This window comes from Elephantulus edwardii, unplaced genomic scaffold (assembly GCF_000299155.1).
Source record: "Elephantulus edwardii isolate Elephantulus edwardi_28Jun2011 unplaced genomic scaffold, EleEdw1.0 scaffold00125, whole genome shotgun sequence".
NCBI classification, from domain to species: domain Eukaryota; kingdom Metazoa; phylum Chordata; class Mammalia; order Macroscelidea; family Macroscelididae; genus Elephantulus; species Elephantulus edwardii.
The window spans coordinates 6,205,803-6,217,305 of record NW_006399875.1 but is presented as its reverse complement, the minus strand read 5'-3'; the positions used below and the strand labels follow the sequence as shown (position 1 = coordinate 6,217,305).

Sequence of the window (11,503 nt, the reverse complement as noted above, 5' to 3'; positions counted from 1 at the left end):
AAAGAGGAACGAACTGGGGGGGAGGGTAGAGAAAATAGTGCAACAATGAATGAATGAAAACCCCAAATCTCTGTAAATGTTCATTAAAACTAATAAAATTTAATAATAATTTAAAAATAATACAATCTCCTATACACTTTTAAAGTCCTCATGTGATTTAACAGGACAATTATGTGCACACATAACTGAGTACCCAGTGGAAACTGGCTTTTGAAAAGATGGAAAAGAACTCCACTTTTTAACGTTAATAGTTAGGTATTTGAATGGTTATTCCACTTAAATAAGAATGCTGAATTTAAAAAAAGAAGAAAGCATAAATGGTGACTATATATACATGGACTTCACCTGATGGTCTACACATGAATCAGATTGACTACATTCATGGGGGGAAATCGCTAGAGAAGCTCAATATCAGCTGTGAAAACTAGGCCAGGTGCTGATAGTGGAACAGATCACCAACTACTCACAAGTTTAAACTGAAGCTAAATCAAATAAAATAAAATCCACAAGAGCCAAAGTTTGATCTTGAGCCTATCCCACTAGAATTTAAACACCATCTCAGGAACAGGTTTGAAGCCTTGAGCACTAATAAGCAAAGACCAGATGAGTTGTGGGAGGATGTCAAGAATATCATTCATGAGGAATGCAAAAGGTCATTGCAAAGACCAAGAAGGACGTCAGAAGAGACTGTGAATATTACACTAGAGTACTGAGAATCCAAAGTAAAGGGAAGAAATCAAGAAGTTAAGGAGCAGAACAGAAAATTTCAAAAGGCAGCACAGAAAAACAAAGTATTATAATAAAACGTGAAAGGAGCTGGAGTTGGAAAATCAGAAGGGATGAATTCGCTTAGCATTTCTTAAGCAGAAGGAAATGAAGAGAAAATTCAAGCCTCAAGTTGTAATACTTAAGGATGATGAAGGTAGAATATTGAATGACTCAGGAAGTGTCAAAAGGTTAATGATGGGCATGATTTAACAGTGACTGATTTTTTTTTTTAAATGTAAGTCTCCTTCATGAAGGTTTTGCTTTTTGTTTTATAATTTTATTTTGTTTCATTATTTTTTGTGTGTACCGTCAAATCAGATCTGACTGATACAGGAGATTGTTCCTTCTTCTCCAGCAGAGCATCTTGTGGATTCAAACTGTGTACCTCTGAGATTGCAGCGCAGCTTCTTGCCACTAGGCCACCAGAGCTCGCCGATGGTGACTGATTTTATAAAATATAATGAATGAGAAGGATTGTATAAAACACAATGTGAATAAACGATAGTGTGGGGGGAAAAGGAAGATGGAAGGAGTACACAGAGTCACTATACCAAAAAGAATTGGCCAACACAGAAGAATTTCATGAAACAACATATGATCAAGGGTCTATGGTGATGAAGGAGGAAGTTTGATCTGCTCTGAAGGAACTGGCAAAAAACAAGGCCCCAGGAATTGATAGACTACCAACTGACATATTTTAGCAAATGGATGCTGCCCTGGACGTGCTCACCAGGTTATGCCAAGAGATCTGGAGGATTTCCAACTGACTGGAAGAGATCTATATTTATTCCTATTTTTTAAAAAAAGGTGACCCAAAAGAGTGTGGAAATTATCAAACTATAATAACTAATATCACATACAAGCAAGATCCTGCTGAAGATTATCCAGAGATGACTGGAACAGTACATCAGCCAAGAACTGCCATATGTGCAGGCTGGGTTTAGCAAAGGCCATGGCACTAGGGACATCATTGCCAATGTATCTTGGCTGAAAGCAGGAAGTACCAAAGGAATGTCTATCTGTGTTTCATTGACAATGCAAAGGTATTTGATATATGGATCACAATAAATTGTGGCTAAACTTGGGGCGAATGGGAATCCCCAAACACTTAACTTGTGCTCATGCAAAACCTATATTTGGACCAGAAAACAGTTGTTAGAACAGAGCAGGGAAACACTGCACAGTCTAGGATCAGGAAAGATGTGTGTCAGGGATGCATCCTATATAACTTTTCAGTCTATATGCAGAACAGATCATTTAGGAGGCTGGACTTTATAAAGAGGAGTGTAGCATCAGGATTGGAGGAAGAATCATCAACAACCTGTGTTATGCAGATGACACAACCTTTCTTGCTGAAACTGAAGAGGACCTGAGGTGTTTGCTGTAGAAAGTCAAGGACTGCAGTCTTCAATATGGATTGAAGCTCAGTATCAAGAAAATGATTCTCACCACTGAGCCAATTTTCACGTTCATGATGAACAGAAAATAGACCGAGATTGTTGATAACTTCAGCTTGGTTGATTCCACAATGAACACTCTTGGCATCAGCAGTCAAGAAATAATAATAATAATAAAAAAGAATTGCATTGGTAAAGTCTGCTGTCAGTCTGGAGAGTAAGGTGTGCCTGATACAGGCCATGGTCTTCACAATTACTTGCTAAGCATCAGAGAGCTGGACAATGACTGAGGATGACAGAAGAAGAATAGATGCCTTTGAGTGGTGGTGTTGGATAAGAGTGTGGAACATATCATGGACTGCCAGGAGAACAAACACATCTGTCGGGGAGAGGGTGAAACCAGTTTGCTTCCTGGATGCAAGGATTTTTGAGGTTCCATCTCACATACTTTGGGCATGTAGCCAGAAAGGACCAGTCCTTGGAGAGAGACATAGAAGGGTGGAGGGATGATGCAGGAGAGGAAGACCCAGGATGAGATGGATTGACTCAGTGACTGAAGTAATAGGATTAGGTCTGTTGGAGACAATGAGATTGGCGCAGAATAGGGCAGCTTTCAGAGCTAATGCACATAATATCCCTGAATGGCAGGCAACTTGATGCACTTAACAGAACAGCATGTTGTTTCTCTTGTTAAGAGCCAGGGAGTTGGATGTATAACTTTATTATTTTAATAATTGCAGTTACTTTGCTTATTGTTACATTCAGTGGTAAAAAATGAGGTCTCTCCCCACCTGTCCCTAAAGGAACATGTATGCTTCTTAGAAAGACGTATAAGCGGAATGCTAGAAGGAAAGAATACATGCTGTTTTAAAAAAGAAGAAAAAACAAATAAGACTAGTTAAGTCTACCAGGTTCCTAATCTGCAATGAGAAAGTGAAATAAATGGACCACTAGCCCAGGCCTTTGATCCAGAGAGGCCCGGTTAGAACCTGAAGGCGCCGCCTGGGGAGAACTGGAGACAAAGGTTGTCGGTTTTTAGGAGGTTGAAGATAAAGTCCTAGATCATATGTGACCTGTGAATTATTAAGCTGCCCTGAAAAGCACATTATTTACTCTTCACCAAGCCTTTAAAGGTTCTTTTCATAAGAAGGATAAGAGATCTCTCTGAAGCGGGCCTTTATGACCCTGTCAGAGGGATGGGCTACCTGCCACACCCTCAAGTCTGCAGAGTTTTCTGGAATTTGAGCTCATGGTCTAGAGCAGGCCAGTGGGAATGGTGGACTCATGCGGGGCATCCTTCCAGATCAGGTCACAGGTGAGGGAGGCCTGAAGGGCAGGAGCAGACATGTCTGAAGAGACTCAGAGTAAAGCAGATCCAGAAAGGGACTGGCATGCAGGGCGGCCGGGTCACAGGGTACGGAGAGAGCTCGGCCAGGCGTGGCCTCCAGGGGAGAAGGAGACCAAGAGAAATCCTGGAAGGCCCAACTTGGAGTAGGAGTCAGAGGATATGATGGCAACTGAAGAGGGTCAGGTAAAAGAAACGAAGTTGGGTTTGTAGAAAAGAAAAGGAAACCTAGCAGAAGTGAATCAACAGTGAGTCCTTGTAGACGAGGTCTGTTTAGCACAGGGGGAAGTTGACTTTATCAGAAGAGAGGAGGAGGGTCCAGTCTCAGCACAGGAACACAGGAAGGGCCGGATGGAAAGAGGGCAGCATCCAGGTGAGTTCATCCCCAGGTGGGGGGCCCAGGCAAGGGCTCACCTTCCTTCCAAGCAGGCTCTACTACCCTAAAAGGCCTCTTAGGAGCAGAACAGGGCACTGACGGGACGTGCTGGATTTCCCTCCCTGCTGAGGAGGTGTTCTGGGCAAGAGCTGTGCTGAGCAACTGCGGCCTGATTCAGAGATACCTGCACCAAGTCCCTGTTGTTGTCATACTCAGTGCAGGTGAATGCAACCCACAGTGACTCTAACAACAGAGCTGACCCCTGTCCTGCTTTGTGCCATCCTCAGTCTCTGACACACTCAATCCCACGGCTACACTGTGTCAGTTCGTGTGCTTGAGGGTCTCCTGCTCTTCCGCTGACCCTCCACCTTTCCTGACACGAGGTCCCTCTCCAATGAACAGCCTGGCTTAGCATTGAGGTAGTCACCGTGTCAATCCTTAGTGTTCTTGTTGTTAAGTACCGTTGAGTCGCAGGCGACTCATAGCAACCCTATGAATAAAAGTCCTCAACCCTTGTGTGACTTTCATCCTTTCTCCAGGTTCATAGGGTTTCTGGAGGCAAGCTATTATGGAAGTGGTTGCCACTCTTGCTTCCAAGCTTGTTTTAGTTGGGAAGCTCCACCAAACACTGTCCACCATGGGTAACCATTATCGCATTGGACTCATCAGTGTCACAGCGTTCGGCTTCACAGCAACCACAAGTTACCTCTACAGCAAGTGGACACACCAGAGCGATACGACCTAGAAGAATGTTTCACTAAAAACAATTAAAGGCAGGCCTGAGGGCTGCGAAGTAGAGTCATCCACCTTTGGCTTGGGAGCATGGCTTTTTGTCCGCTAGGCCAACTGCTCTCTCTCTCTCTGCTGTTGTTGTTGTTAAGTGCCACTGAGTCGTAGGCGACTCATAGCAACCCTATGAACAAAAGTCCTGGACACTTGTCTAACTTTCATCCTCTCTCCAGGTTCATAGGGTTTCCAGAGGCAAGCTATTACGGAAGTGGAAGCCACTCCTGCTTCCAAGCTTGTTTTAATCGGGGAGCGCCACCAAACACCGTCCACCATGGGTAATCATCAATCCCTAGAGGAAGAGAATTAGGGGTGCGGGGACCCAGGGATGGAGCTGGTCCTCCCCACATCTGGGTGGAAATGACTGGCCCCAAGGCCACGACCAAGGCCCCAGCATTGCTGCCATGTTCTAGAAGCATAAAAGGTCGCCACTGATGTCCAGCAGCCCCGAGGGGTCAGCCCCCACTCACTCAAAGTACTCTGCGGCGGGCGTGGTCCTGAAGGTGTCGTTGAAGCCTAGGCTGTCGCTGGCGTTGCCGCTGAACGCGTCTGAGCAGTTGGGGCTGTTCCACGTGTTGTTGCAGTGGATCCAGGGCAGCTCCATGGTAAAGGAGGAGAAGAAGTAGTGCAGCGCCCAGGCGATGATGACGTTGTAGAAGAAGCCCACGTAGAGCGAGATGAGGATGACGGTGAAGCCCACACCTAGGGTGGGGGGGGGAGGGGGACAGCCACCGTCAGCACCGTGCTCCCTCTCGGAGTCACCCCACCCTGTGCTGCAAACTCGCGGGCCTCTTGGACTCCAGGGGACACTTTTAAATAAGAAGAGGATGCCAAGCGTCATGCCATGGCCATCCAAGGCCACTCAGGAACACCCGGTCATTCAGCATCAGCAAGACTGTTGAGGGTCACTGAAGCCAACTCAGTGCCATCCACCCCAGATCACCCAAGACCCCTCAACGTTGCTCTACGGTCATATAGGGTCACTAGGGGTCATCCAAGGCAACCCAGTTGCACCAGAATGTAACCACAGTCAGACAGAATAGCTAAGGGTCATTCACAGCTATCCACTGTCATAGCTGTTCAGGACCACAAGGGTAACAGAGAATCACCTAGTGGCACCCAGGGTGGCCCAGGGCCTGTCAGGGTGTCCTCTTCAGAATCACAACACCTGGAAGGTGGGACCAGACACTGAAGGGCCCCCGATAATCTGGAGCAGAGCCCAGAGGTGAGTGGTCTTTGGGGCTGTGTCAACCTGCCTGTCGTGGTCAGCTGGGTCTGGTGGTGAGAAGGTCTTCTTCCCATTGGTCAAGGAACTGCTCCGGTAAGACGCCGGACAAACCTAGCCACGTTCTTGGATTTGATTTCAACATTCCTTCTCCAGGTGGAGTGGAAACCTTTGTCTAGGCTATAACTAACCTCTCTCTCCTCTCTTTCTTTCTTTCTTTCTCTCTCTCTCTCCCTCCCTCCCTTCTTCCCTTTCTCTCTTTCCCTGTCTCTCTCTCTCTCTCTCCTTCCTTCCTTTCTCTCTCTCTCGTAGGCTATGACTTTCAACTGCATGACTGAACTAAGTTCCAGGCTCTGACTTCCCTAAAGAGTAAAGCCTTGGCAACCCAATATTGTGTAAGTCCACTTCACGGAGGTCCCCCTTGTTTTCTTTCACTCACTCTCCACTTTACCAACCATAGTGACCAGGATAGCATGCTCCATGGCTAGTGGGTCAATTTCATCTCACAGCAGCCCTACGGAACAGAGAGGGATTGCCCCACGGGGTCCCCAGAGACCAGGAAAGGGGACAGGATGGGGTGCCACTACATTCTGCCGTACGTAAAGTCAACATGGATCAGAGACAACTCAATGTCAACTAACAACAACAACCACCACCAGGAAAACAGGTTCAGCAGTGGCACTGATCAACACTAAGCTCGTTTCCTCTGACTGAAAGCCTTCTCCAGTGAGAAAGGCCAACCAAACTCATAGCCAGAAATTTGAACCTGACACACAGATTCCCTAAAAGGCAAAGCAGAACTGCCCTGTCGAGTTCCTCAAGGTCTACATGTTTTAGGGAGCTGTCACATCCTTACTCCTTGGAGCAGCTGGTGGGTTCGAACCACTGATCTTTCAGTTAGCAGCCAAGCGTTTCAACTACTATGTCACCAAGGCACCTCTTTTGAGTGAGAAGTCAATATTAAAAGATGCCACGATTAAATGGAATTTCCTTGGAAAGGGTTATCGTGCTTGGAAAGGTGGAGGGTTAGTGAAAGAAAAGATTCTCAATGATATGGAGTGACACAGTGATTGCAGCAGTGGGCTTGGGTGTGTCAGAGACTGAGGATGGCACAGGACGGGACAGGGTTCACACCTGTTGTTCACAGGATCACTATGAGTTATACTCGACTCAATGGCACATAACAACAACATGATTAAGTGACTAAATTATTCTGTCTTGCAAGTCACTCGCAGGATGCCTTAGGAATGGATTTTTCTAGGCAACCGCCGCTGGAAGCCACATTGTCCAAAAGTGCATGGCTTCACCATGCCCTAGGAGACGTTCTGCAGTGACAGGGTGACAGGAATGTCTCACTGGACACATTTGTTAGGTTAAAACACTGTATACCAGTTCCTCAGCTCTCACCTGTGGGAACACAAGAGCCTTTGACAAACACCAACTGAATCCAAATCCAGTTTCTGAGGGAAGAGTTGACTTTGTCATTGTCTACCCAGCTGGCCTCGTGGCAAGACACTGTACTGTCATCCAGAAGGCACGCAGCTCGAGGCCTTGAGCTGCTCCACAGGAGAAACATGGGCAATCTCCTTCTGTGCAATTATCTGCCTCTGAAAGCCTGCTGGACGGTCAGCTATGGACTCTGTGGTACAACACGCACACACACACACACCAGCCCAGCACCCACAGCACCTGGACAGCCCCGTGTCAGTGAGGCCAGGCTCTGACCCTTTGTGACCAAGTGTCACGATCTCCCACTGGCCAGTTGGGTCCCTGAGCAAATGGACATGCCTCACTCAGAAGCCGAGACCTCCCTGGCTCTCTGCCTCTGCTGGGTGCTGCCAGCATTTCTGGTGTTTGGAGGAAGGAAGCAGTTCTTTAGGAAGGAGGGTGCAAACTTCAGTCCTGCAGTGGGGTCCCCTTGAATTCTGTCCTTCTGGGGGCCCATGGGCTTGGACCCTGAAATACAGCTCTTCACTGGCCCTGCCTTCAGCAAGTTGCTCATTCATTTCCCAGATACATTAAACAATTTCTTTCTATTATGCGTTGTTGAGACCATAGTTCACAATTCTCTTCACCCTCTAAAGAGAACCACGGACGCATTCCTTTCATCATTTAGGGCAGGGGAAACTGCTGCCCCAGAAGGTACCCAGCAAGCTCCTTCCCTTCTAGAACCTTCTAGGGAAAACTTGATGTGTTGCTCCTTGCCTGGCACTCAGTGATCTCAAGCATGTCTCAGAAGAGCCATTTTTCTGAAATGTTGTTCTCATAAATTCTTCACGATTCCTACGTTAGTGCATATTTTAACTTCCCTTTTAACTTTTTGGTGTGCAATCCATAGGGTTTCCTTTCTACTCAGCTTTTCATTGTGATTTGGGTGAAGATTTCAAAAGTCAGCTGGTTGTCCTGTCAAGCGTTCCTCCGCATGGATTTCACTTTGGGATGCAGACTGTCAGCCTCCCAGTGGAGCAGCACTCGTCCTCTTCCTTCATGGGTTTGCCCTTCTCCACTCATCCGTCTTCCCTATCATGTCCACCTTCTGAGCATTGTTGTTGTTGTTGGCTGCCAATGAGTCAACAATGACACACAGCAGCCCTGTGAACAACAGACCGCAGTCATGCCCCGTCCCGGGCTATCTTCACCCTCTCTGACAGGCTCGAGGCCACGGTCTCAGCCGCTGTGTCAATCCGCCTTGTTGAGGGCTCTCTCACCTCCACCCTTCAGCATGAGGTGTTTTCCAAGGACTGGCCCTTCCTGACCACACGCCCGTAACAGGTGAGATGGAGTTTCCCCACCCTGGCCTCTAAGGAGCCGCTTGCTTGCATTTACTCTGGGACAGATTTGTTTGTTCTTCTGGCAAACCACAGGCTAGCCAGTGCTCTTCTTTTTCTGTCATCTTTATTCTCTCTGGCCAACTTGTAGATGCATAGGAAGCTCCTAAAAACACCGTGGCTTGCTTAGGTGCCCCTTGGTCTTCACACTGACTCCGTTGCTCTTTAATCCTTTGGAGAGCGCTCCTTAACATCACATGACTCTTACCCCTGATGAACCGACAGTTTTAAAAGCATCATCCTGCTGAAATGGGTACTCGTCTCAGCAGAGGGCATCCAGTAAGCCACGGCCACCCCCACAGAGGACCCTGCCTGCTCTGGAGTGTCCACGGAAACTGGGTCCCGAGAACATCACAGACAGATTCTGAGAACGGCAGGCAGCAGAACCCTCTCTGGAGGTCAGATTCCATGGGGTTCCAGGGCGAGGACAGGCAGACCTCAGAGACTCTGTGGGCCCCACTCCAGACAACCATAATCAAACAAGCAGTCAAGTAACCGAACCAGGCACATTCCTGGCTCCCCAGTGCAGGGAATAGTTAACATACTGTATCCATTAGGTGTCTAACAGCACTAGGAGAAAGTCTGCAATATTACAGAATTACTAAATTGTAACACAGAGATACAAAATAAACACTTGATGTTGGGGAAAATGGTACCAATAGACTTGCCCACCACGAGGTATTCAGAAACTTTCTATCTGTAAAAATAAAGTCCCTGTGAAGAAATACAACAAGGTCTGCTTTTCTGTCTTACACCAAGGTAAGTTTCCTCTGAATTTGCGGTTTTTGGGTTCTACTGAGTCATTTCTGACGTACAGAGACACTTCGGACAACAGTGCTGTAAAACACTGGTTGGTGCTGGGCCATCTTCCCAACCTTTGCCAGGTTGGCGCCTGCTGCTGCAGCCAGTGTCAGTCCAGCTCACCGCGGCGCTTCCTCACTTTTGCTGGTCCAGTGTGATGTTCTTCCTCAAGGACTGCTCCCCCTGTCCACAGTATGTAAGGTGAGGCCTTGTCACCCCCCCTTCTAAGACATTCTGTCTGTTCTTCTAAGACAGATGTGTTTATTCTCTTCGAGTCCACGGCAGATTCAATATTCTTTGACAACAATCACTTGAAATTCTCACAAGCTGCCTTTTGACATTTTATAAACTGCAATATTGGAGTTCCCTTTGAGGCTCTGTTAGAGGAAAAATTGTCTGTGGTTTGAACATGTGTGTGGAAATTAGCTTCCACTGGCTGGCCCTCCCCCTAGTTCACAGCCCCTGTTCCTCCCCCGCCCCCGCCCCCCGTGTGTAAGAAGAGAAAGGGATGTGATTCCACCTTGAGTTTTCGAGGGAGCGCTGGTGGCAGAGGACACAGAGAGCTTAGCCTCTAACCCAGCAGCTGAGCGTCTCTGGTGGTTCAAATCCATCAGTCATTCTCTGGAGAAAGACAGGCGGTCTCCTTCAGGGGACTTACAGCCCAGTGGAGGGTCAGCTCTGAGCTTATTCAGACCCAGTGGGTGAATGAATGGATGAGTGGGTGAGACTAAGGGCTGTGTCATGTAACACATTTATGATACTGTACACCCAAGTGGAGAGATGCTCAAAAAACCCCTGTTGTTGTTGTTGTTCTGTGTCATTGAGTCACTTGTGACTCATAGGGACCCTACGTACAACAGCCCTAAACCCTGCTCTGTCTGTGCTCGGTCCTCTGTCCTCTGTCTCACTGTCCCTGACACACCCACCCCAATTACCCAAGTCACTGAATCAATCCACCTCATCGAGGGTCTTTCCCTCCTGCGCTGTCCCTCCACCCTCCCAAGCATGATGTCCCTCTCCAAGGACTGGTCCCTCCTTGGAACATGTCCAAAGTATGTCAGACAAAGCCTCAGAATCCTTGTCTCCAAAGAGCAGCCTGGTTTAACCCTCTCCAGGATGAATCTGTTTGTTTTCTTGGCAGTCCACGGTACATTCAATACTGTTTTCCAGCACCACAGCTCAAAGGCATCAATTCTCCTTCTATCCTCCCTAGTCATTGTCCAATTCTCTGACACACAGCAACTGTAAAATATGACCCTGCCATAATTATTCTGTGGCACAATGCTGGTTATCGCTAACTCTCCCACCAGGATGTCCACCCTCAAGGGTGGGCAAGCTCAGCCTTGACCCAGCTCTGCAAACCACCTGAGAAGGTGGTCACTGTATGAGCTGGCACTGCACCTGGTGCATTACAACTCGGTTTTCAGACTCAGAGGGGCTGTCTTCCTCCACAAGTGGTGCCACTGAGGCCACAGTACCTGTGGTTGTTGTTGTTGTGTAGCACTGAGTCGGAACCAACCCATACATGACCCTCCAGTGGGTTTTCAGAGGCAGTAAAATACATGGGAAGAGACTATCGATCCTTCTCCCACAAAGCAGCTGGTGGATTTGATCCGATTACCTTTGGGACTGCAGTGCAGGTTCTTACCACTAGGTAACCAGAGCTCCCTACATAGCACCTAGGTGGTGGTTGTGGTGATGGTAGTATTCGATGCTGTCGAGTTGAGTACAACTCATAGTGACCCTGTGAACAAAAGATCTGAACCCTGATCTATCCTGTGCCGTCCTCACGCTTCCTGACACACTGAGTCCACTGTAGCAGTCACCGTGTCAATCCACCTGGCTGAGAGTCTTCATCTCCTTTGCTGACCCTCCACCCTTCCCAGCATCACATCCTCTCCAAGGAACAGCCCTTCCTAGCAACATGCCCAAAGCATGTGAGGGGAAGCCTCATCATTCTTGCCTCCAAAGAGCACT

At 47.7% G+C, this 11,503-nt stretch overlaps 1 protein-coding gene across 1 annotated transcript in view; it reads right to left on the bottom strand.

Moving 5' to 3' along the window:
• SLC6A3 (solute carrier family 6 (neurotransmitter transporter), member 3) overlaps positions 1-11,503 on the bottom strand; it is an 86,924-nt gene that overhangs the window by 64,312 nt on the left and 11,109 nt on the right. Inside the window, exon 3 of the mRNA XM_006893164.1 lies at positions 5,143-5,374. Within this exon, the coding sequence (XP_006893226.1) occupies positions 5,143-5,374 (232 nt within the window). The remainder of the gene's footprint in view (positions 1-5,142; positions 5,375-11,503) is intronic.